Source organism: Mizuhopecten yessoensis, unplaced genomic scaffold (assembly GCF_002113885.1).
Source record: "Mizuhopecten yessoensis strain PY_sf001 unplaced genomic scaffold, ASM211388v2 scaffold1581, whole genome shotgun sequence".
NCBI classification, from domain to species: domain Eukaryota; kingdom Metazoa; phylum Mollusca; class Bivalvia; order Pectinida; family Pectinidae; genus Mizuhopecten; species Mizuhopecten yessoensis.
The window spans coordinates 143,444-170,751 of record NW_018404118.1 but is presented as its reverse complement, the minus strand read 5'-3'; the positions used below and the strand labels follow the sequence as shown (position 1 = coordinate 170,751).

At 36.5% G+C, this 27,308-nt stretch overlaps 1 protein-coding gene across 1 annotated transcript in view; it reads right to left on the bottom strand.

The window, feature by feature from the left end:
* LOC110465401 (P protein-like) overlaps positions 1 to 22,960 on the bottom strand; it is a 33,558-nt gene extending 10,598 nt beyond the window's left edge. The window contains exons 1-16 of the mRNA XM_021521187.1: positions 22,786 to 22,960; positions 16,302 to 16,630; positions 14,396 to 14,543; positions 13,991 to 14,063; positions 13,586 to 13,707; positions 12,966 to 13,066; positions 11,351 to 11,489; positions 10,907 to 10,978; positions 9,052 to 9,174; positions 8,579 to 8,703; positions 6,113 to 6,251; positions 5,133 to 5,268; positions 4,595 to 4,739; positions 4,011 to 4,062; positions 308 to 416; positions 4 to 104 (exon numbers count right to left, since the gene is read on the bottom strand). Of these exons, the coding sequence (XP_021376862.1) occupies positions 4 to 104; positions 308 to 416; positions 4,011 to 4,062; positions 4,595 to 4,739; positions 5,133 to 5,268; positions 6,113 to 6,251; positions 8,579 to 8,703; positions 9,052 to 9,174; positions 10,907 to 10,978; positions 11,351 to 11,489; positions 12,966 to 13,066; positions 13,586 to 13,707; positions 13,991 to 14,063; positions 14,396 to 14,543; positions 16,302 to 16,567 (1,851 nt within the window). The 5' untranslated portion in view covers positions 16,568 to 16,630; positions 22,786 to 22,960. The remainder of the gene's footprint in view (positions 1 to 3; positions 105 to 307; positions 417 to 4,010; positions 4,063 to 4,594; positions 4,740 to 5,132; positions 5,269 to 6,112; positions 6,252 to 8,578; positions 8,704 to 9,051; positions 9,175 to 10,906; positions 10,979 to 11,350; positions 11,490 to 12,965; positions 13,067 to 13,585; positions 13,708 to 13,990; positions 14,064 to 14,395; positions 14,544 to 16,301; positions 16,631 to 22,785) is intronic.
* Positions 22,961 to 27,308: the final 4,348 nt, after the last annotated feature.

Below are 27,308 nucleotides of genomic sequence, written 5' to 3'. Positions count from 1 at the left end.
TACCCAGCCTACACAAAACAACATCAACATTATAGCTCCCATAACGGCTACCCAGCCTACACAAAACAACATCAACATTATAGCTCCCATAACGGCTACCCAGCCTACACAAATAACATCAACATTATAGCTCTAATCGTGGCTGAAATATATATCCATCATAATCACAACGAACTCAACACAACAGCTTCCATCACTGCTCTAGTGTGCAAATTTCTTATTTCTTATAGTAAACGCTAACAAAATGATAGATATTGTACTTTACTTAGACATACTATAGCTCGACATATACTTAAGTCAGCCTCACCTATATTGATATGTAGTCCGTCCACAAAGGACTGCAGGAAGAAGAAGAGGATGGCTACAGTGAGTATAATACTGCTCTTTACCAGTAGCCACTGGTCTGTGATGAAGTACTGGGAGTACAGAATAATGAAACGCTTGGTTATGTAATTGTTGTAACAAAGTACAGATATGTTAAGGCTGGTACTAGTTTATCATTGATATATTGAGAAATTGTAGGGAATAGTAAACACTATTACTGGGTTATCATTGTAACATAGATAGTGTAGGGTATAGTAAACACTATTAATGGGTTATCATTATTATGTAGATATTGTAGGGTATAGTAAACACTGTTACTGGATTACCATTGTTACATAGATATTGTCGGGTATAGTAAATACTGTTACTGGGTTATCATTGTTACATAGATATTGTAGGGTATAGTGAACACTGTTACTGGATTATCATTGTTATATAGATATTGTAGGGTATAGTAAACACTGTTACTGGGTTATCATTGTTACATAGATATTGTCGGGTATAGTGAACACTGTTACTGGATTATCATTGTTATATAGATATTGTAGGGTATAGTAAACACTGTTACTGGGATATCATTGTTACATAGATATTGTAGGGTATAGTAAATACTGAAACTGGGTTATCATTGTTACATAGATATTGTCGGGTATAGAAAACACTGTTACTGGGTTATCATTGTTATATAGATATTGTCGGGTATAGGAAACACTGTTACTGGATTATCGTTGTTACATAGATATTGTCGGGTATAGGAAACACTGTTACTGGATTATCGTTGTTACATAGATATTGTCGGGTATAGGAAACACTGTTACTGGATTATCGTTGTTACATAGATATTGTCGGGTATAGTAAACACTGTTACTGGGTTATCATTGTTACATAGATATTGTAGGGTATAGTAAACACTGTTAGTGGGTTATCATTGTTACATAAATATTGTAGGGTATAGTAAACATTGTTACTGGCATATCATTGTTACATAGATATTGTAGGGTATAGTAAATACTGTAACTGGGTTATCATTGTTACATAGATATTGTCGGGTATAGTAAATACTGTTACTGGGTTATCATTGTTACATAGATATTGTCGGGTATAGTAAATACTGTTACTGGGTTATCATTGTTATATAGATATTGTAGGGTATAGTAAACACTGTTACTGGGTTACCATTGTTATATAGATATTGTCGGGTATAGGAAACACTGTCACTGGATTCTCGTTGTTACATAGATATTGTCGTGTATAGTAAACACTGTTACTGGGTTATCATTGTTACATAGATATTGTCGGGGATAGGAAACACTGTTACTTGATTATCGTTGTTACATAGATATTTTCGGGTATAGTAAACACTGTTACTGGGTTATCATTGTTATATAGATATTGTCGGGTATAGGAAACACTGTCACTGGATTCTCGTTGTTACATAGATATTGTCGGGTATAGTAAACACTGTTACTGGATTATCGTTGTTACATAGATATTGTCGGGAATAGTAAACACTGTTACTGGGGTATCATTGTTACATAGATATTGTAGGGAATAGTAAAAACTGTTACTGGGTTATCATTGTTATATAGATATTGTCGGGTATAGGAAACGCTGTCACTGGATTCTCGTTGTTACATAGATATTGTCGTGTATAGTAAACACTGTTACTGGGTTACTGATAGGAGATTATCATTGTTACATAGATATTGTCGGGAATAGTAAACACTGTTACTGGGTTATTATTGTTACATAGATATTGTAGGGTATAGTAAACACTGCTACTGGATTATCATTGTTACATAGATATTGTAGGGTATAGTAAACACGGTTACTGGATTATCATTGTTATATATATATTGTCGGGTATAGTAAATACTGTTACTGGATTAGCATTGTTATAAAGATATTGTAGGGTATAGTAAACACTGTTACTGGGTTATCGTTGTTACATAGATATTCTCGTGTATAGTAAACACTGTTACTGGATTATCATTGTTACATAGATATTGTAGGGTATAGTAAACACTGTTACTGGGTTATCATTGTTACATAGATATTGTAGGGTATAGTAAACATTGTAACTGGGTTATCATTGTTACATAGATATTGTAGGGTATAGTGAACACTGTTACTGGATTATCATTGTTACATAGATATTGTCGGGTATAGTGAACACTGTTACTGGATTATCATTGTTATATAGATATTGTAGGGTATAGGATACACTGTTACTGGATTATCATTGTTATATAGATATTTTAGGGTATAGTAAACACTGTTACTGGATTATCATTGTTACATAGATATTGTCAGGTATAGTGAACACTGTTACTGGATTATCATTGTTATATAGATATTGTCGGGTATAGGAAACACTGTTACTGGGTTATCATTGTTACATAGATATTTTAGGGTATAGTAAACACTGTTACTGGATTATCATTGTTACAAAGATATTGTCGGGTATAGTAAACACTGTTACTGGATTATCATTTTTACAAAGATATTGTCGGGTATAGTAAACACTGTTACTGGGGTATCATTGTTACATAGATATTGTAGGGTATAGTAGACACTGTTACTGGATTATCATTGTTATATAGATATTGTCGGGTATAGTAAACACTGTTACCGGGTTATCATTGTTACATAGATATTGTCGGGTATAGTGAACACTGTTACTGGATTATCATTGTTATATAGATATTGTAGGGGATAGTAAACATTGTTACTGGGTTATCATTGTTACATAGATAGTGTCGGGTATAATAAACACTGTTAGTGGATTACCATTGTTACATAGATATTGTCGGGTATAGTAAACACTGGTACTGGGTTATCATTGTTACATAGATATTGTTGGGTATAGTAAACACTGTTACTGGATTATCGTTATTACATAGATATTGTAGGGTATAATTAAACACTGTTACTGGGTTATCATTGTTACAGAGATATTGTAGGGTATAGTAAACACTGTCACTGGATTATCATTGTTACAAAGATATTGTCGGGTATAGTAAACACTGTTACTGGGTTATCATTGTTACAGAGATATTGTAGGGTATAGTAAACACTGTCACTGGATTATCATTGTTACAAAGATATTGTCGGGTATAGTAAACACTGTTACCGGGTTATCATTGTTACATAGATATTGTCGGGTATAGTGAACACTGTTACTGGATTATCATTGTTACATAGATATTGTCAGGTATAGTGAACACTGTTACTGGATTATCATTGTTACATAGATATTGTAGGGTATAGTAAACACTGTTACTGGATTATCGTTGTTACATAGATATTGTAGGGTATAATTAAACACTGTTACTGGGTTATCATTGTTACATAGATATTGTAGGGTATAGTAAACACTGTTACTGGGTTATCATTGTTATATAGATATTGTAGGGTATAGTAAACATTGTTACTGGGTTATCATTGTTACATAGATATTGTAGGGTATAGTAAACATTGTTACTGGATTATCATTGTTACATAGATATTGTCGGGTATAGTAAACTCTATTACTGGGTTATCGTTGTTACATAGATATTGTCGGGTATAGTAAACACTGTTACTGGGTTACTGATAGGACCATTAGCTATGTAGTTGCAATTCTATTATGAATGATATCACTCGTTTTCTTTAGTTTCTAGTTGTTCATTAAAACAAGTGTTTACCTTTCTTTCCAGATCTTGAACGTTTTGTTCGAAGTTTTTAATCTCTGAGCGCCTGTAAATAACCCGATGTACATGTAACATTATGACATTTTACCCCAACCCAATCTTTAAGTATCTCTCTCTCTTCATTTTATTATTGCTCACTATAGTATTAATCGATACTTTGCAACGTTATGTTATTGAAATTTGCTCAGAATCAAATTGAATATCAACAAAGTGATGGACTTTATAATGTATGATATTAATAAGATATTTCACTTTCTGTTACCTTTAAGAAAACATTAAAGGCAAATCATCGTCAAATGATGATGTTTATAATATCTGGACGAATTTTACCTTTGATATTTTCTTTAACAATGCATCAATATAGTTTGATATAAAATAACACGTAACACATGTAACGAATCTAAAGGGTATTTATCATTTACCTTGTTTGTTCGAACAATGTCCTTATATTTAACCCTTGACCTATCTCCGCGAACTACATACAAATATATTTAGTATAGTATACTAGAAAGTTAACTGTCATGAATGAAATATATATTGCATTATTTTCAAGTCTGTCCGCTTCCTTGTACACCTACTTTATTCTGTAAAGTCGCCGGACTAGGCTGTTTTCTCGCTGAGTTGCCTTCTGTAAGAAGAGTGCCTTCATAATACTCTCCTCCCTGGTGGCGACCGACACGCGGGCTGCAGCTTTCTTCCACAGATCAATCTCGTGCTTCAACTCTGAAAGAGAGGGTTAGAAAAAACAGCTCATACGAAGAAAAAAATCAGCTGGAAGGACAAAGAAGCATCATATACGTAAGAGAAAACAACATGTACGTATATTCTTGGCATGTAAGGAATTCCAATGTGTCCTTTCAGGAGAAAGTAGACCAATACCTGATATATCTATATGTGCTTGATGCACCAGAGAATGACAGCTACGAAACAATTTTTTCTAGCTACTCTTATGAAGAATTAGGACAGCGAGGAATCAACCACAATGAGAACCTCGGTAGTGTTTCAATGAATTTGTGGATAAGTGTTGTAATGTTTGAGACATTAAATCTTTATGAAGTCCTATTTCAGGACTACATTGATACATATTACATACATAGACAGTCTACTAACATGTACCTGCTATTTCGGGAGGGTCCTTGTTTTGGAGAGAGTCCATGTTTCGGTAGTAAATTCGTAGTGCCCCGTACCCTGCGAACGCCACAAACACTATACCCACTGTCATGTGTATGGTAAACTCGGCAAAGTCGATACCCTGAAATAAGAAGTTCACATACACTATGGTTACCTATATGTACTCTGCCATACTCTGAAATACGAAGATCACATACACTATTGTTACCTCTATGTACTCTGCGATACTCTGAAATACGAAGATCACGTACACTATGGTTACCTATATGTACTCTGCGCTACTCTGAAATAAGAAGTTCACATACACTGTGGAAACCTGAGCCATGTACTTGCAGAACAGAAGCAGTACCAACTGTTGTTATCCACATTCAGTGACGACCTGAAACCTTGTCGGACGTATTGGTGATGTCAGAGGTCCCTTTCCGTTGTATTCTACATATCTTTCGGAACAACTCGGACACGGAGTTTTCATTCTTTTGACCTTCAAAACCACTGATGAGTCACAAATGGCCAAAGTGATCACGTTATTCTGCAATGCTTTGTTTGGCTTTCTCCATTGACACACCAGATTTTTAAATAGGTGCTTCTAGTGATTATCACAATGATATCTCACCTCAAGGAGATGTTCCCTGAGGTACTTTACCTTTGACAGAGGTCAATGGATACGTTAGCTTAGAGCGATCAGGGGATAAGTTTCCTTTGAGAGAGGCCACTTTAGAGACTATTGCACTAGAGAAAGGTCTTGGGGTTATGTTACCTAGGAAACAGGTCCTAGGGGGCACGTTACCTTTGAGAGATGTTCCGGGGGTACATTACCTTGGAAAGATGTGCCGGTGTGACGTTTCCCCTTGGAGAGAACTTCCGGGGGATTCGTTACCTTGGAGTGAGGTTCCTTGAGTGCATGACATTGAAAAGAGATTTCGGGGCTACGTTTCCTCGGAAGGGGAAACCGGGGAGTACCTTACCTTTTCAGCAATTTCCTTGTTAGAGACAATGATGACGTTAGGCGGGTCCCCCACAGCAGTAGCCGTACCTCCGATGTTGGAGAACAAAACCTCTGCTATCAGGATGTTTTTCGGGTCAAGGTTGAGCACTTCACAGAGCCTGAAACAATTTTTTTCTATCATATTTTTATTCTAAAGGATATTTTCATATTTATTTCAAATGTTTTAAAGTAATATTTACAGAAAATGAACCCATACAAGCTAAGTCGGCACACTGCCCTAGATTTTGTTAGTGACAGGACGAATTTGTCAAACTGCCAATAGATAAAACAGGCGAAGAGACGAACGTGTGATAAATGTAGAAGAGGAGTCGGCGGTATCTTTGATAGCAAATTAAAGGGAATTATTGAGGTACAGAAGTCCAAGAAGTTCTTGGTCCTCAATGACAGGTTATCAATATAACTGAACATTTTACTGATTTATGTAGTCGCCCAAGTGTGTGTTTGTAATGTCTAACCATACAGAAATAGAATGGAAAAAATGAGGACGAGTTGGCATGATATGGTGTTTTTTTTTTGGTTTTTTTTGGAAAAAAAATCCTAAAAATAGACGGTATCAAAATGGAAAAGAAGCATCAAAGGTAACTTGGTGTTTATAACGCCGATTAATTAACGATTGATTGATCGGAGTCAACAAGCCCATGAAGGTCTCCCTCCGTACCGCTTGGTGGACGAATCCTGCAGAAATCAACCGAAGAAAGTGTAGCTAAATCAATTTATGTTTCGACATCTCAGCGGTTTTCTCATAATTACGAAAATGTAGTGTTTTAATTATAGGCTCCGTTCCATGTTACTTCTGTTGGGTTTTTTTTACCAAATCGCTAGGCCTAGTGTGCATTTTTTCCCGGCTCGCTTTCCTGTTGACGTGATCGATAACCTCGTGAATTATTTCAATATTATGAAGCATCATAAAAATAGTGTATTCTGCTTTTATTTATTTCCTTTGAGTAGATTTGAAGGGGATGTATTGAATGTCCACGCTTCTAGTATAAACATATTTTTTATAATCCCTTTACGGTCAAATCAGTCTGTAGTTCTAACAGTGGTGGGTCTTCACGCCACGGCAATGTTGAGGAGTGAAAACAACACGGTCACTCGATCGCGACTGCAAGTAATTTCAATTAATTTACAGTACAATTCAATTTATTTCCGTAAGTTTTACAACTTATAGGATTTTCAACAAATAATTTCATATAAGTACAACATATAATTACATATTACTGGCACATCCATCACAAATCAGTAGCAACAACAGCATCATCGAAATCATAACTCATCGCTTTCATCATTATCATCATCATTATCATCATCATCATCAATCATCATCATCATCATCATCATCATCATCATCGTCGTCGTCGTCGTCGTCGTGGCCGTCGTCTTATAACTCATCATCATGAAATAATCATCTCTTTAAATCAACATCAAATACTACATCATCATCATCACCATCATCATCATATCAACATCATCGAAAACATCTATATCATCATCATCATCATCATCATCATCAACAACAAAAAACAACGTTGAGCATTTACCATCTTAAACATGAAAGATTGTTCGAACAAAACATGGAACATGATACGATTGAGTAATACAAAATTACGTAAAACAAACTTATAAGTTAAACAATCCTTCGTTTGTTAGCTTCAATAATAAATTTACCTAACAAATTCAGTTCTTTTACATTATGTGTATTTACTAATTCGATAATTAGCCTCGATAGTAGAGCTATTGTTAATCGGTAATAACTGATTGAGAGTTAGCTAATTACTGCATTGTAATTTGTATTAACTGTGGTGTTGAGAAGTGTCAATAATTTTCGCTGAAGCATGGCGATCCTACCTAGCTTATTATCCGGGATCAGACGTCATGCCCTCCGGTCAAAACTTACCTGTAAAAATGTTACGTCAGCAGTCATGATTACCGATTTTAATCATTTAAGAGAAGTTAAAAATTGTGTTGCCAAAATTTCATTCTTTGTTGTTATTTTAATCTTCAATCTTATCATATATGACCGACGACTCAAAATAAACTATTTGAAGGGAGGTAATCCAATATGGCGGTCCAGAAACTCGAGAACGATAACCCAAGAATTAAGAATGACTTGTTCCTGCGTATAGTGCGCACCCCCTTTTTGACATGACAATATTTACCCTAAAAAGTGCGCACTATACGCGCAAATTTACGGTAATACCTTACACACGAATGGAAACAAGTGTCTAAGTAATGATAAATTATCAATCACACGAAACAAAGTATGTAAAACTGCTGTTGTCATGAGGGAAAGTATGTAAGATAACTCGCATCATTAGACGAAGTTTACAATATAACTGACATCGTGGTACAAAGTATACAATATTACTGTCGCCATGGGACAAAGTTATAATATTTCTGTCAAAATAAGTCATATGTGTTATTATACCTGATAGTGACGGGTGTCAGAAGGAGGATTGTTGTAACGTTGTCGAGAAATGCAGAAACTACGGCACTGAACAAACACAGTAAGGTTACAAGACTCCAAACCTGGCCCTTTGCTAACTTGTACGCCTTAAACACAAAGGTAATATCGCATATTAATAGTCTGAAGTCATTATACACTTGGCTGTTAACATGGGTGTGACGTCATACTCAATTAACCTAGCGCATCATTGCTTTCTTTTTATTAATTAACAGAAATTGTCATAAGATTTTTTTCATTAAAATTTGTTGTTGAAATGTCTGTTTAAATCAGCATGTACTTGACTTCACTGGTGACCATCATAACACACATTAAAGATTCTAATAATTTACCGACTTCAATTCAAAGCCAGAAAAATATGAAATAGAAAATAATGATGAAACAATTACCTAAATGTCAAGTACATGTATCTAAAGCTTGACCTAAACATACCTTACCTTCAGGGCAAAGAAATTGAAAAATCCTGTTTCGGAAAATATGGCGACCAGTATCATCATTCCAAAGAGCAGCATGAGCGTTTCCATGTCTATCCAGGCTATGATAACTTCCAGGGACGGTCGCTGTGGCAACCAAAGGGAAACGTAAACATTAGAACACTGTCTACCCAGGCTATGATCACTTCCAGGGACGGTCGCTGTGGCAACCAAAGGGAACCGTTAACATTAGAACACTGTCTACCAAGGCTATGATCACTTCCAGGGACGGTCGCTGTGGCAACCAAAGGGAAACGTTAACATTAGAACACTGTCTACCCAGGCTATGATCACTTCCAGGGACGGTCGCTGTGGCAACCAAAGGGAAACGTTAACACTAGAACACTGTCTACCCAGGTTATGATCACTTCCAGGGACGGTCGCTGTGGCAACCAAAGGGAACTGTTAACATTAGAACACTGTCTACCAAGACTATGATCACTTCCAGGGACGGTCGCTGGGGCAACCAAAGGGAAACGTTAACACTAGAACACTGTCTCCCCAGGTTATGATCACTTCCAGGGACGGTCGCTGTGGCACCCAAAGGGAAACGATAACATTAGAACACTGTCTACACAGGCTATGATCACTTCCAGGGACGGTCGCTGTGGCAACCAAAGGGAAATGTTAACTTTAGAACACTGTTTACCCAGGCTATAATCACTTCCAGGGACGGTCGCTGTGGCAACCAAAGGGAAACGATAACATTAGAACACTGTCTACCCAGGCTATGATCACTTCCAGGGACGGTTGCTGTGGCAACCAAAGGGAAAAGTTAACATTAGCACACTGTTTACCCAGCCTATGATCACTTCCAGGGAAGGTCTCTGTGGCAACCAAATGGAAATGTTAACTTTAGAACATTGTCTACACAGGCTATGATCACTTCCAGGGTTGGTCGCTGTGGCAACCAGAGGGAAATGTTAACATTAGAACCCTGTTTACCCAGGCTATGATCAATTTCAGGGACGGTCGCTGTGGCAACCAAAGGGAAACGTTAACATTAGAACACTGTTTACCCAGACTATGATCACTTCCAGGGACGGTCGCTGTGGCAACCAGAGGGAAATGTTAACATTAGAACACTGTTTACCCAGGCTATGATCACTTTCAGGGACGGTCGCTGTGGCAACCAAAGGTAAGTGGTAACATTAGACCACTGACTCAGCATCATTACGGCATTTTAATCACTCAGCAGTCACAATCAATTTTCAGGCAGAAGCAGTGATAACCAATCAGCGACGTGAACGGTTGAAAACCAATCAGAGGTCTGAACAGGTAATAAACTATTGGCGAGCAGTAAAGGGGGATAACCAATTACTGACCTGAACGGATTGATAACAGTTGCACAAAATTTATCATTGTATGAATTATTTTCCCTGAAGCGATGACTTATTTCGATCTACGATTTTTAGTCTTATTTAATATATTATCAAGTGGTTGTATACATGATTGAGTATGTACGGAAGAGAGGTTGAAGCGATGTAAAATTTTCTGTGAGCATTGATGATAACCATTTGATTATTGTATAACTGTGAGATGTTTCATATTTGATTCCGATCAGAATGTATACGGTGTTTATGTGAAGGGGTGGGTGCAATATATTTAGTTCCAGGTGCTGATGTAAATGGATAGTCCCTTTACTATACATTTACATCTCAAACAGGGCTTGTCCCTCTGATCAAGCGGTTTTACTGTATTTATTGACGTACCTTCCTAACCGCCCCGACTAATGTTTCCCTGTTTTAACTACTTAATTTTTCCATTGCATTCCCAACTGGGTCCCTAACAAGTATCTTCCGTGTATGTATTCACCTACCTTCTCAAAATAGGACAGGGCAGCGACAGCCGCCAGTGAACCGATGATGGCCGCGACTGTCCTGTGGACTAGCTACAAAATGAACGACATTGCTGTGAAAGCGTTAACTTTTCTTGGTCATCCAAGTTTTGACCTCACTTCCTTGATCGTCGACATCTTGCTACCGTTTACGTCACATAACCTTCAAGACTCAATCATGCATTACCTCTGCCACACTATCTCCGACTTAAAACACACCTCAAAGACACAGATAAACCGTATGCGCTTCTTAATTCTATATAAATCCATCAGTATAACAACAGTGCTTACTTCATTATCCAACTATATATCAAATGTTACGACTTTAGATTTACGATCGTTGTGTTTTCTTTCCTCAGTAACATACTAGCCACCCTTGTTTATGTATAATATTGTTAAGATTACTGTAGAAAAATTGACACCAACCTCAAATATAATGAGAATGTAGACAAAGACGAGGACGACTGCTGCGACGATGATTTCAATATTATGTGTCAAATCTACTTTCCATCGGACAGCGAAACTCTCCGGTGAGTTAGTAGTGAAACGAAGGCTGACACTGTCCCTGTAACGATAACAGTTATGTTATAATTAATTAACAGTAATGTGTACTGACATAACAGTAATGTGATACTGACATAACAGTCATGTGATACTGACATAACAGTCATGTAATACTGACATGACAGTCATGTGATACTGACATACAAGTAATGTGATACTGACATACAAGTAATGTGATACTGACATAACTGTAATGTGTACTGATATAGCAGTAATGTGATAATGACGTAACAGTAATGTGATACTAACATAACTGTAATGTGATACTGATAAACTTTAATGTGATACTGATATAGCAGTAATGTGATACTGACATAACAGACATGTGATACTGACATACAAGTAATGTGATACTGACATAACTGTAATGTGATACTGACATAACTGTAATGTGATACTAACGTTACAGTAATGTGATACTAACGTTACAGTAATGTGATACTAACGTAACTGTAATGTGATACTGACATAACAGACATGTGATACTGACATAACAGTAATGTGATACTGACATTACAGTAATGTGATACTGACATAACTGTAATGTGATATTGACATAACAGACATGTGATACTGACATAACAGTAATGTGTTACTGACATAACAGTAATGTGTTACTGACATAACAGTAAGGTGTTACTGACATAACTGTAATGTGTTACTGACATAACTGTAATGTGTTACTGACATAACTGTAATGTGATACTGACATAACAGACATGTGATACTGACATAACAGTAATGTGATACTGACGTAACAGTAATGTGTTACTGACATAACTGTAATGTGATATTGACATAACAGACATGTGATAATGACATAACAGTAATGTGAAACTGACATAACAGTAATGTGATACTAACGTAACAGTAATGTGATACTGACATAACAGTAATGTAATACTGTCATAACAGTAATGTGATTCTGACATAACAGTAATGTGATACTAACATAGCAGTTACATGATACTGACATAACAGTTACATGATACTGAAATAATAGTTATGTAATACTTAATTACATTACAGTTATGTGACCAAACTACAACAGTTATCTGACGACAGAATACGCCCACTATTCACAATTTATAAAATGAATTCTTAACATCTGAAGGCATGAAATACTCCCGACAAACTTATTAATCTAATGACATGGGAAACTACGACCCTTTGACATCGAAATATATAGTTTCCTTGCTTGATAATAAGGTCAATGTTTTTGTTATGTCCATTAGAGTGCCTTGTTGTTTCATTATCCCTGTTCTCGCTTTGTTGACGTGACATTATTTGGATTTTGACCTCAATTAACATGACGTAGCAAAAGTCGTTTACCCTTCCAGAACACCTGATTTTATACTTCCTTTACTTTTCGAAGTTCCCTTTGTTCTTTAATTGCCATAGTTTAATCCGTTTTTTGTTTACACTTCAGCATTTTTTCGTTGTTTTTTTGATACGATCTTATGACATTGATACTCACGTTCCACTAAGGTTAAGGAACTTATATTCCACCTCCTCAGATTCTTCCTCATGCAAAATCGACTTGTTTAACACCCACATCTTGGTCTCTAGTACTTCAGACTGGTAGAAACATAAATACAGAGACTATATCAACACTGTGACATGGTGTTGGAATAGATACAAGAACATGATAAAGAGATTGGCAAATATTACCCTGATGGTTGAGATTCAAATAAGTTCGAGTTATCCACTGCTCATACACCCAGCATTTGGCTTTGACACTCTTTCTTTCATCCCTTAAGTAAACAATACATATTCTCTCTCACTACGGAAAATTCACGGATACGACTCTTGAAGGTAAGAGAAACTATCCTTCGGGGTAAGATTCTTAAATGGCCAGCCCGCAGATCCTACCAGTTTCTAACTCAACTTTAACGCATAGGATTATTATTTTCCCCCCACTTGTTCTTTCTTAATATTTTGCTATTTAATGTTGATAAATAACTGTGATTTAAACGTATGAACACTTTCGCTTCCAGTTCAGCGCATGTAAAATAAATAGCTCTTGATGGTTGACAGAAAATCCCAATACAGGTAAAAAGCAAGTACATCAATTAATGATGGGATGTTTTCACTTACACTGTTATATCTGAGAACTTCTATTGTGATGACTGTGTCGTTTGAATTTCTGTCTTCTGTCTTCTTCAGGGGGCCATCTAATGTCAGTGTTAGGGTGCCATCGGCGTCGTGAGAAGTGGAAACTGTTCGTAGATACACATATATAATTGGTAGTGTCAGAGATTTGTCCCGATGAAATTACAGATCTTGTACACTGTAAGTCTAAAGCGTCAGATCACATTGTATCATTGACGTCATACCACAAAATGTGAGAAAGTGTCCGAGTAAAACCTGCATTCGATAGCGCACAATTATATGCAATAAAACAGATACTATTTGATTTAAGTACATAGTCTTTTACATACAACGTTTATAATTATTTAGAGTTTATCCGTGTGAGAAGAAATATAATCGAATAGTACTTACCTATGGGCAAAGTGTTAGCAACAGATGTTGTCCAAAACTTCACTTCCGCTTCCTCGTGTGCAGTAATAATAGCCTGCAAACAAACGTCTATAAGTTATCAAGTAAATCTAACAGGTTCGTTTGTTTATTGGTCAACGTGCAGAAGGGATTGATTCTACAGGCACGTGACTGAAATTTCACATTTTATTTACCATCCTACAGAAAGGTTTGCCCGGGTCATTTAGCGTAACTTTTGCCATACCGACACACAATAAACAAGTGACGAACTCCGTCTTTACAGGAACTTAGCTTGGTGAGTAGCTCAGCAACAGTGGACAACGTCATCATGTTACCTTCCTCCATATGTCCATCACTGGACACGTAAAATGAAAGTCGGTGACCATGTGGGGAAGTGACGTAACTTACGCAGAAGACGACGGTGAGGACGAGGAGGACTGTAACCTTGAAATGGTGCAGCATTTGTTTGTAGTTGCTCAACCGGAAGTAGTTACTGACGGCTTCCTGGACATCCCATGCCAATTCTTTCGAGAATACACTGCTGGTCCCGGAATCACTGCAACAGTTAAAAAGGGAGATTATCCGTATCCTATGAATCAGGTATATGTCAATATATAATAAAGAGTTATCATTTGACCATTTTCGTATACTACCCCGTTGTCAACCCTAGTCGTCATATCAGAAGATCTCGAGTTGATATACGAGTATTCCAAGTATAAGCAACATTGTAGGTAAGGATTGGTATAACCCAGTGACGCCTTGTCAATGATTATGATGTTACAACATAAAAGTCAACACCTTGCCTTTACTTTATAAACGTCTGGAATACTCTAATGGAGTGACTGATACCGCACTATGCTGGATACAGTCTTGTCTGAGTGAACGACGACAGTTTGTTGCCATCGGATCTGCCACCTCCCATGACAAAGTACTAGATTTTGGGGTTCCTCAAGGGTCGGTGTTAGGACCACGAAAATAGTGTATGTACTCCAAACCGATTGGAGAGATTTGTCGTCGCCATAGCCTTCGCTATCATTGCTATGCCGATGACACACAAATTTACATGGTCATCAAACCACAGGACAGTTGGAATGTCTGGAAGCTTGTCTGACAGATATCAGTATCTGGATGAACGCCAACATGCTTAAGCTTAATCAGGAAAAGACGGAACTAATCGTCTTTTCCCCAAAGTGTCAGCAAACAATGGCTCTCCAGCTCAAGGTCGGTGCCAGAACTATTGAGACTGTTCCAGCTGTTAAAAACCTAGGGGTATACTTTGATAGTTCACCGAACATGGAGAAACAAGTGAACGCTATTGCCAAATCCTGTTACTACCAGATCAGGAACATCGGCTGTATTCGGCAGTTTTTAACTGCAGATGCATGCAAGATTTTGGTGCATTCACGTGTTACCTCTCGTTTTGATTATGATAACGCCCTGCTCTGTGGTATATCTGACAAACTAACTAGTCGTCTGCAGAGGGTCCAGAACACTGCAGCACGGCTGGTTACTCGTACTCGAAAGAGAGAGCACATCACACCTGCGCTTTATTCGTTGCACTGGTTACCTGTACGATACAGGTCGCAGTACAAAATTCTGGTGTACACATACAAGGCACTGAATGGAACAGCTCCTCAGTACCTACAGGAGCTTGTTACCCTGTATCAGCCGTCACGATCACTGCGGTCGGAGTCAGAATCTTTGTTGTGTGTCCCAAAATCTCGAACTGTGACCTACGGAAACAGATGCTTTGGGAGGGTTTCGGCTACGTTTTGGAATAGCTTACTTTCTGCTATTAGAAAGTCAAATACCCTGGCCAAGTTCAAGAGGGACATCAAAACTCACCTCTTCACGTCTGCATTTTAGAATCTTTGCAAAGACGTCATGTAAATACCACCCTTTTATTTGTTCAATTATGTGCACATTGCTTGCTTAAATGTATAAAGTGATTGTAAGCCTTTGGGTTTTTTGTTTTCACAATTATAACCATTACTATTATCCATATGTTGTAAAGCGCTTTAGAGTAATTTTACAAATTATATAGGGCGCTATATAAATGTTGTATATTGTTATTATTATTATTCGTTACAACTATAGTCACCACAGCAATAACTAAACATCAGCGGCAATACCCTGAAATAAGTAGATTTGTGGATGACTTGATCATTTCTAATATCAATCCGGTGTGAAATGTACTCCTTTAAATTCCCTTTTACCTTCCCGATCTGTATCCTTGTATAATACGCGTTGCTTACGGTGGCCGCTTTTATACCTGCCTACTCCATCAGCCAAGACCTACTTTACTCATGCGTACCTGTTGCCTAAGAGGGGTGAGAATTCAGTGTCGGACTCCCTGTTCTCATGGGATCCCGAGGATGGTGTCCGGCTAATGTCCACCGCCACATTCTTGGGGGTCAAGGAAAAACTCGTGTCCTCTTCTGGTGGCGAGGTTTGATTCTGTGTGAGAACTGGAGCAAGAGTTTTGGCGGGAAGGTCCTTCAACCCGGTCTCTAGGATGGGAGTAGATTTAGGGCGGTTGTTGTTATAATGGAACAGAGTCTTGAGGTCTGGAGCCGACATTTTGTATTGTGTCACTTTCCGGGGGATATTATTTGGTGTGAAATCATTTTCGGAGGAGGGACACTGAAAAACAGAAAGAGGAATGCCTATTCAATTACCTGAACCAGTTCACAACATAACATCACCTTTACAACATCACATCAATTGTACATACCACATTATAACAATTATCTTTACCATATCATAACAAATATTTAAGAGTGGCCGGTTGGCACAGTGAATGGCGGACTTGCCTTTCACGAAGGCGGCCGGGGTTCGATTCCCCGATTCGACGTGAAAAGGTATGGGGTTACCTGTCCGACTACGTGAGGTTTCTCAGGGTACTCAGGTTTCTTCCCACATTAAGACCTCCCGTGCTAACAAGCGTGATTAATATGAATTCGAATAACTTATTTCGAAATTGTTGTAAAATAAATTAAGTTTATATGTGACAATTGTCATTAACATCACATTTATCTATACCATATTATAACGATGTATATGTCAGCTGTACTAAGGAGATAGTTACAGTGTTGTATGTGTCAGTAGTACTAAGGAGATAATTACAGTGTTGTATATGTCAGAAGTACAAGGAGATAGTTACAGTGTTGTATGTGTCAGTAGTACTAAGGAGATAGTTACAGTGTTGTATATATCAGTAGTACTAAGGAGATAGTTACAGTGTTGTATGTGTCAGTAGTACTAAGGAGATAGTTACAGTGTTGTATGTGTCAGTAGTACTAAGGAGATAGTTACAGTGTTGTATGTGTCAGTAGTACTAAGGAGATAGTTACAGTGTTGTATGTGTCAGTAGTACTAAGGAGATAGTTACAGTGTTGTATGTGTCAGTAGTACTAAGGAGATAGTTACAGTGTTGTATGTGTCAGTAGTACTAAGGAGATAGTTACAGTGTTGTATGTGTCAGTAGTACTAAGGAGATAGTTACAGTGTTGTATGTGTCAGTAGTACTAAGGAGATAGTTACAGTGTTGTATGTGTCAGTAGTACTAAGGAGATAGTTACAGTGTTGTATGTGTCAGTAGTACTAAGGAGATAGTTACAGTGTTGTATGTGTCAGTAGTACTAAGGAGATAGTTACAGTGTTGTATGTGTCAGTAGTACTAAGGAGATAGTTACAGTGTTGTATGTGTCAGTAGTACTAAGGAGATAGTTACAGTGTTGTATGTGTCAGTAGTACTAAGGAGATAGTTACAGTGTTGTATGTGTCAGTAGTACTAAGGAGATAGTTACAGTGTTGTATGTGTCAGTAGTACTAAGGAGATAGTTACAGTGTTGTATGTGTCAGTAGTACTAAGGAGATAGTTACAGTGTTGTATGTGTCAGTAGTACTAAGGAGATAGTTACAGTGTTGTATGTGTCAGTAGTACTAAGGAGATAGTTACAGTGTTGTATGTGTCAGTAGTACTAAGGAGATAGTTACAGTGTTGTATGTGTCAGTAGTACTAAGGAGATAGTTACAGTGTTGTATGTGTCAGTAGTACTAAGGAGATAGTTACAGTGTTGTATGTGTCAGTAGTACTAAGGAGATAGTTACAGTGTTGTATGTGTCAGTAGTACTAAGGAGATAGTTACAGTGTTGTATGTGTCAGTAGTACTAAGGAGATAGTTACAGTGTTGTATGTGTCAGTAGTACTAAGGAGATAGTTACAGTGTTGTATGTGTCAGTAGTACTAAGGAGATAGTTACAGTGTTGTATGTGTCAGTAGTACTAAGGAGATAGTTACAGTGTTGTATGTGTCAGTAGTACTAAGGAGATAGTTACAGTGTTGTATGTGTCAGTAGTACTAAGGAGATAGTTACAGTGTTGTATGTGTCAGTAGTACTAAGGAGATAGTTACAGTGTTGTATGTGTCAGTAGTACTAAGGAGATAGTTACAGTGTTGTATGTGTCAGTAGTACTAAGGAGATAGTTACAGTGTTGTATGTGTCAGTAGTACTAAGGAGATAGTTACAGTGTTGTATGTGTCAGTAGTACTAAGGAGATAGTTACAGTGTTGTATGTGTCAGTAGTACTAAGGAGATAGTTACAGTGTTGTATGTGTCAGTAGTACTAAGGAGATAGTTACAGTGTTGTATGTGTCAGTAGTACTAAGGAGATAGTTACAGTGTTGTATGTGTCAGTAGTACTAAGGAGATAGTTACAGTGTTGTATGTGTCAGTAGTACTAAGGAGATAGTTACAGTGTTGTATGTGTCAGTAGTACTAAGGAGATAGTTACAGTGTTGTATGTGTCAGTAGTACTAAGGAGATAGTTACAGTGTTGTATGTGTCAGTAGTACTAAGGAGATAGTTACAGTGTTGTATATATCAGTTGTCCTAAGGAGATAGTTACAGTGTTGTATGTGTCAGTTGTCCTAAGGAGATAGTTAGTGTTGTATGTGTCAGTTGTCCTAAGGAGATAGTTACAGTGTTGTATGTGTCAGTAGTACTAAGGAGATAGTTACATTCTTGAATGTGTCAGTATTACTAAGGAGATAGTTACAATGTTGCATATGTCAGTAGTACCAAGGAGATAGTTACATTGTTGTACGTGTCAGTAGTACTAAGGAGATAGTTACAGTGTTGTATATATCAGTAGTACTAAGGAGATAGTTACAGTGTTGAATGTGTCAGTAGTACCAAGGAGATAGTTACATTGTTGTATGTGTCAGTAGTACTAAGGAGATAGTTACAGTGTTGTATATGTCAGTAGTACTAAGGAGATAGTTACAGTGTTGTATATGTCAGTAGTACTAAGGAGATAGTTACAGTGTTGTATGTGTCAGTAGTACTAAGGAGATAGTTACAGTGTTGTATGTGTCAGTAGTACTAAGGAGATAGTTACAGTGTTGTATGTGTCAGTAGTACTAAGGAGATAGTTACAGTGTTGTATGTGTCAGTAGTACTAAGGAGATAGTTACAGTGTTGTATGTGTCAGTAGTACTAAGGAGATAGTTACAGTGTTGTATGTGTCAGTAGTACTAAGGAGATAGTTACAGTGTTGTATGTGTCAGTAGTACTAAGGAGATAGTTACAGTGTTGTATGTGTCAGTAGTACTAAGGAGATAGTTACAGTGTTGTATGTGTCAGTAGTACTAAGGAGATAGTTACAGTGTTGTATGTGTCAGTAGTACTAAGGAGATAGTTACAGTGTTGTATGTGTCAGTAGTACTAAGGAGATAGTTACAGTGTTGTATGTGTCAGTAGTACTAAGGAGATAGTTACAGTGTTGTATGTGTCAGTAGTACTAAGGAGATAGTTACAGTGTTGTATGTGTCAGTAGTACTAAGGAGATAGTTACAGTGTTGTATGTGTCAGTAGTACTAAGGAGATAGTTACAGTGTTGTATGTGTCAGTAGTACTAAGGAGATAGTTACAGTGTTGTATGTGTCAGTAGTACTAAGGAGATAGTTACAGTGTTGTATGTGTCAGTAGTACTAAGGAGATAGTTACAGTGTTGTATGTGTCAGTAGTACTAAGGAGATAGTTACAGTGTTGTATGTGTCAGTAGTACTAAGGAGATAGTTACAGTGTTGTATGTGTCAGTAGTACTAAGGAGATAGTTACAGTGTTGTATGTGTCAGTAGTACTAAGGAGATAGTTACAGTGTTGTATGTGTCAGTAGTACTAAGGAGATAGTTACAGTGTTGTATGTGTCAGTAGTACTAAGGAGATAGTTACAGTGTTGTATGTGTCAGTAGTACTAAGGAGATAGTTACAGTGTTGTATGTGTCAGTAGTACTAAGGAGATAGTTACAGTGTTGTATGTGTCAGTAGTACTAAGGAGATAGTTACAGTGTTGTATGTGTCAGTAGTACTAAGGAGATAGTTACAGTGTTGTATGTGTCAGTAGTACTAAGGAGATAGTTACAGTGTTGTATGTGTCAGTAGTACTAAGGAGATAGTTACAGTGTTGTATGTGTCAGTAGTACTAAGGAGATAGTTACAGTGTTGTATGTGTCAGTAGTACTAAGGAGATAGTTACAGTGTTGTATGTGTCAGTAGTACTAAGGAGATAGTTACAGTGTTGTATGTGTCAGTAGTACTAAGGAGATAGTTACAGTGTTGTATATGTCAGTAGTACTAAGGAGATAGTTACAGTGTTGTATGTGTCAGTAGTACTAAGGAGATAGTTACAGTGTTGTATGTGTCAGTAGTACTAAGGAGATAGTTACAGTGTTGTATATGTCAGTAGTACTAAGGAGATAGTTACAGTGTTGTATGTGTCAGTAGTACTAAGGAGATAGTTACAGTGTTGTATGTGTCAGTAGTACTAAGGAGATAGTTACAGTGTTGTATGTGTCAGTAGTACTAAGGAGATAGTTACAGTGTTGTATGTGTCAGTAGTACTAAGGAGATAGTTACAGTGTTGTATGTGTCAGTAGTACTAAGGAGATAGTTACAGTGTTGTATGTGTCAGTAGTACTAAGGAGATAGTTACAGTGTTGTATGTGTCAGTAGTACTAAGGAGATAGTTACAGTGTTGTATATGTCAGTAGTACTAAGGAGATAGTTACAGTGTTGTATGTGTCTGTAGTACTTTGGAGATAGTTACAGTGTTGTATATATCAGTTGTCCTAAGGAGATAGTTACAGTGTTGTATGTGTCAGTAGTACTAAGGAGATAGTTACAGTGTTGTATATGTCAGTAGTACTAAGGAGATAGTTACAGTGTTGTATGTGTCTGTAGTACTTTGGAGATAGTTACAGTGTTGTATATATCAGTTGTCCTAAGGGGATAGTTACAGTGTTGTATGTGTCAGTAGTACTAAGGAGATAGTTACAGTGTTGTATGTGTCAGTAGTACTAAGGAGATAGTTACAGTGTTGTATATATCAGTTGTCCTAAGGAGATAGTTACAGTGTTGTATGTGTCAGTTGTCCTAAGGAGATAGTTAGTGTTGTATGTGTCTGTAGTACTTTGGAGATAGTTACAGTGTTGTATATATCAGTTGTCCTAAGGGGATAGTTACATTGTTGTATGTGTCAGTAGTACTAAGGAGATAGTTACAGTGTTGTATGTGTCAGTAGTACTAATGAGATAGTTACGGTGTTGTATGTGTCAGTAGTACTAAGGGGATAGTTACAGTGGTGTATGTGTCAGTTGTCCTAAGGAGAGGGTTACGTTGCAGTTGCTATTAAATATGTCACGTTTGCACTTTCATTTGGTGTGACATGAAAACAAAAAAAAATGCAGTAATAGCAGCAACAATCACACAAATATTGGTATGGCCGCATTTTTAAACCTCGTATTGGTTTTCACACGGTACATTGAGCTCGCGTATTGCTGCCCGTGGCATCACGTGGTAAAACAGAACGTGTTGAAGAGTATATCACAAGACGCGTCACGCTCGGTGAATGAACTCAGTGAAAACGTTCTACATTCAGATACAACTTGCATGTAGGATGTTGGTCTCGTGTCTTATAAACAAATAAAGATATTATCTCGGAAAACTTGTTTAAGATCTGTATTTAACTTCACAGAGCACATAACCTCGGGTAGTAATTACCACTAATTGCTGTTGCTCCAGGAGACCAAATATCTATAGAACCGCTTATTCTCAAATCGTTAAGATGAGCGTTCAAATTAAATCAGTTATTAAACTTTGTTTTATTGTATGTAATTGATGACTGGCACATATACTTAAACTGATGATAATAGTATAGAATATTTGTCAAATTCCCAAGTTTTTCAGCATTCAAAACAAAACTGTGTTAACGCCTTTTGCGCCCAATGACACGAATATGACTAAGTAAGTCGAGGATTCCAATGAGAGATAAAATGTCGCTATTGGTACACAATAATTTCAAACACTTTCAAATACGCCAAAAATGACATTAATAATACTAGGATGGGAAGATAAACATTTTTTTATTTATTTTTACAAATTCCGATATTAAAGGTATGAGCTAGGAATATAAAAAGATTTTTTAAAGACAGTGCTAGTATAGGGGATAACGTTAAGTCAATGACAGAACAAGATGGTATCTAAGTTAATGTCAGTATAAAATGATTTTTAATAATAAAGGAAAGCTAAAGAGTGCTGTTACTTCAATCACTGATAAACGTTGTTACGTACCAGTACAGGAAGCAATCAGTGAAATGTGACTCCATATAATTTTATAACTGTTTGACATAAAGTCCATGACTTTGAGCGCCCTAGATAACACATTAGATTACAGATACACAAACAGTGGTTTATGTACTGGTTTATGTACTGTAAAACACTAAAATATCTTACCTTTATGTGGAGCGACTGTTACATCCCGGGTTCAGGGACATATCCCACTTTACAGGCAGGGAGCTGTACGGGGAGGAGTTATATGCATATAATGTATACACGCTGTGAATGTATGGGGTAAGACACTAGAGACGGGGTACGGAGTAGCAGCAGCGTTATCAAGTCACGTCACGAGTGAGTCTCACCCTGCATATATCTAATCGGTATAATTCTATCCATATCTGGACATGTGCCAATATCAAATCACATTGATACATTAATGCATCACCACATCCATGATAATTCATAAATACTCAAACAAACGAAATACGATAGTATCATTATTACACAGACACAATCTAGACCGACCAAAGTGCCTTTACGACACTTCTATTCGCAAACTAATTCTCGTTTACGTCAACTGTGGAGAACCCAAATGATGACATTTACTATGATAACTTATTCACAGTACGATTACCCTCTAAGATAATGCATACTTTGTATATAATAGGTAGGTATACTCTCAACCAATTCTAAGGCGTTATAAGAATTCGTTTACTTACTTTTACCTGACGTAATGAATCAGAGCCTAAACACAGTATGATTACATCATATGACGTAATGAGAACCTACCACAGTATGTTTACATTAAAATACAAAATTACTAATACCCTATCCACAATATAATTTCATTAAATGACGAAATTAATGAGAATCTACCAACAGTATATTTATATAAAAAGACGTAATTAATGAGAACCTACCCACAGAGTAATTACATTTAATGACGTAATTAATGAGAACCTACCCACAGAGTAATTACATTTAATGACGTAATTAATTATAACCTACCCACAGTGTACATTGTAATTACATTACGTGATGTAATTGATTAATGAGAACCTACCCAAGTTGTAATGACATTAATTGACGTAATTGATGAGAACCTACCCACATAGTAATTACATTTAATGGCGTAATTAATTATAACCTACCCACAGTGTAATTACAATAACGTGGTGTAATTAATGAAAACCTACACACGGAGTAATTACATTATATCACGAAGTTAATGAGAACCTACCCACAGTGTGATTACATTACTTGATGTAAAATTATGAGAACCCACCCACGGAGTAACTACATTAAATGACGTAATTAATGAGAACATACCCGCAATTTAATTACATAACGTGATGTACTTACTGCGAACCTCTACCCACGGTGAAATTACATTAAATTACGTTATTAATGAGAATTTACCACAGTATGATTACATTAAATTATGTTATTAATGAGAATCTACCCACAGTATGATTACATTAAATGATGTTATAAATGAGAACCTACCCACAGTATGATTACATTAAATTATGTTATTAATAAGAACCTACCCACAGTATGATTACATTAAATTATGTTATTAATGAGAACCTACCCACAGTGTGATTACATTAAATGATGTTATAAATGAGAACCTACCCACAGTATGATTACATTAAATGATGTTATGAATGTGAACCTACCCACAGTATGATTACATTAAATGATGTTATTAATGAGAACCTTCCCACAGTATGATTACATTAAATTACGTTATTAATGAGAACCTTCCCACAGTATGATTACATTAAATGATGTTATAAATGAGAACCTACCCACAGTATGATTACATGAAATGATGTTATTAATGAGAACCTACCCACAGTATGATTACATTATGTGACGACGTTTTGTTGTTGTTTGTATTTACATTTATATCCCAGTTTTTGTATATCTAATTCGCAAGGACATCTAATATTATTTAACCAGCATATCAATTGCATACCGTATCAGTAAATCAATGATAACTTTTATTTAAATAATTCACCTAAAATTTTATAACATAACTATTAACATAATTATATAGCAAAAAAGGGGGGATGAATTCCCTTTGGAATAATCCGTTATCCATGACAAACTGGTGAACGAATTTTTTTCATATTAAATACAACATATCACACGTCTACATGTATATAATGACGTTTGCGCTAACATGTTATAACATCTTTTTATATCATTAACGGTCTATTTACAAAATCCATGGCCTTTGAATAATCTATAAAATGAAAAATGGAGACTTTTTTCCCCTTTTTGATCGCAATGAATTAATGATTGTAAAACGATGGCGCCTTCTTCTTCCTCTTCTTCTCCCTATACCCGAATTTATCATGTCTCCTTGCTTATATTCGTATTTCACCTTAACCTCTGATTTGATGAATTTTATCAACTGGTGCTTATACACTATCATTAGATTTTAAAATATATATAACGCTTATTCACCGCATCCTCGTTATCGGTGTTTACAGATATCGGTGACCCATGACGTGTATTTACATTTGTCTGTTGTTTATGTACAACTCTCATATCATAACATATCCTGGATCCTACTCTATCATATTCTAGATAGCATATTCACCAAGTAAAACGTCTATAGTTGTATAAAGTTGAATAACATGTGTGTGCAGAAAACTCTATTCTTGGAAGTAAAATAAAATCACGTGGCACACCTGTTCTAATGTAAAAATAACACGTTCGTGTAACGTATTTAGATGCAAATTCTTCTAAAAATGTTAATGTGTCTACGTGTATTTCATTTTTTCTTTTGAAAGATGCAATGTAATCACATTTAACCGTGAATCCCGTAGTATTCAAAACTTTAACAATGATAGGTGTCCTTTCCCACTGGGGTCACAGGGACCTGAACAGTTGTTACAGCGACATTCGGACCTGAACTAAGGTGTAATTTTACACGTTTTAGGAGTTTATATTAACATTCGGTGAAAATGTCACCCCAATGATGATATATACAGGTCCCTGTGCGTGGATAATAATGATAATATACAACATTTGATATAGCGCCCTATCTAGCCAGAATAAGCCACTCTAAAGCGCTTTACAGTACATAGATATACAATTACCACAATTAGCAGATACATTAACCCATACAATTTTGAGGAATTCGCAGGGGCTGCCTTATCAGGCGCTAACTATACTAGCTATGCCACCTGGCTAATATCTCCCTATGTGAGTATGTCTGCGTGTGTACTGGAGATGTATTGTGTTCTGATTGTAGTGGGACCGTGCTTCTAACGGCATAATTTATAGTGCCACTTCACTTGAATGCTACAGCACAGATACCGCAAAACCCTCCCCAGATCATTTTATACTCCACCTGGGTTGTTGGAGTTGTGTGGGCAGGAGAAAAACACTTTCTCTGAATTTCCATGCGTACGACGACTTTGGCAATCGAACCCCGGCCGCCTGCGTGGAAGGCCGAAGTATCAACCACTCGACCAATCTGTCCATGATGATGTTCCTGTCTTTTTCTGTTGCTCCGATAATTAGGAAGACACATTATTTCGGGTTCAGATTTATTGAATAACAGTCCCTGTAACACATACGGGTAACATTTTTTCCCCCATGCAATTTCAAGACCCTTGCTATTCCAGTCGATCATGGGTGTTGAGCCTCCTAACACTTCCGTTTTTGATGCACAAAAGGATAGTTTGCCTGTTGTTAAACACCTTTATCTTCTAAGTATAAATGGAGCTCATTCTACTGTCTTGATTCTGCATGTCTACAGACCAGCGACATTTGAAGCAGGAACAGCTCTAGTGAAGCAGATTGTCTTGAAGCTAATTGTCTTTACATGACAGTGCAAAAAAACAATAAAGATCTTTTCCAAACATGCACTGTTTCTTGGATCATTGCTAAATTAAATTTTAAACATAGACCTCCTGAAAGCACATAAGTTATATTTGCATGTATTAATGGAATATATATATATCTTGTATTACATTTTACCGGTGAAATATGAGGGTTTTACACTAAACATACACTATAACTTGATAATGTTCTAATGTGATAAATAACACTTATATTTACTCTTAACTAACCAATCAGTGAGCAGGGTTTAGTGTAAAAATAGCAATGGGCATGGATTATCGATTATGACGTTATTTAAGGTTTGACATATTTTGGCGGGAGATGTTCACGGACGGCCAGAACCAAACTACCCTTATCACAAATAATAGAATTATCGTTTTAATGAATGAAATATATGTTAGAATCACGTTATGTTGTTGCCTCTGTTTCAATTAGATATTATTTTGTACATTAGTTATACACTTTAGTTTATGATATATATATAGCAAAATAGAGATGTTGATACTCAAACTCTGCCTATCTACAGAGACGTATAATATTAATATATATATAATATATGTATTATACGTCTCTGCTATCTATATGTTATACTCCACAGAAACCAAAATGGCTTTAATGCGGTTATATATCTAATTCAATTATATATTTTTTTATCATATTTAAAATACCTCTATTTGATTTAAAAACAATTGCATTTTCATATATAAGCTTATATCTTCTTTATTTGAAGATATTTTTATTTCATTTTAAATGACATATATATCCACAGAATTAGATTCAATCTAAACCTGTGGTACATATCTTATACCACGTTCAAATACATTTGGGATATCTCT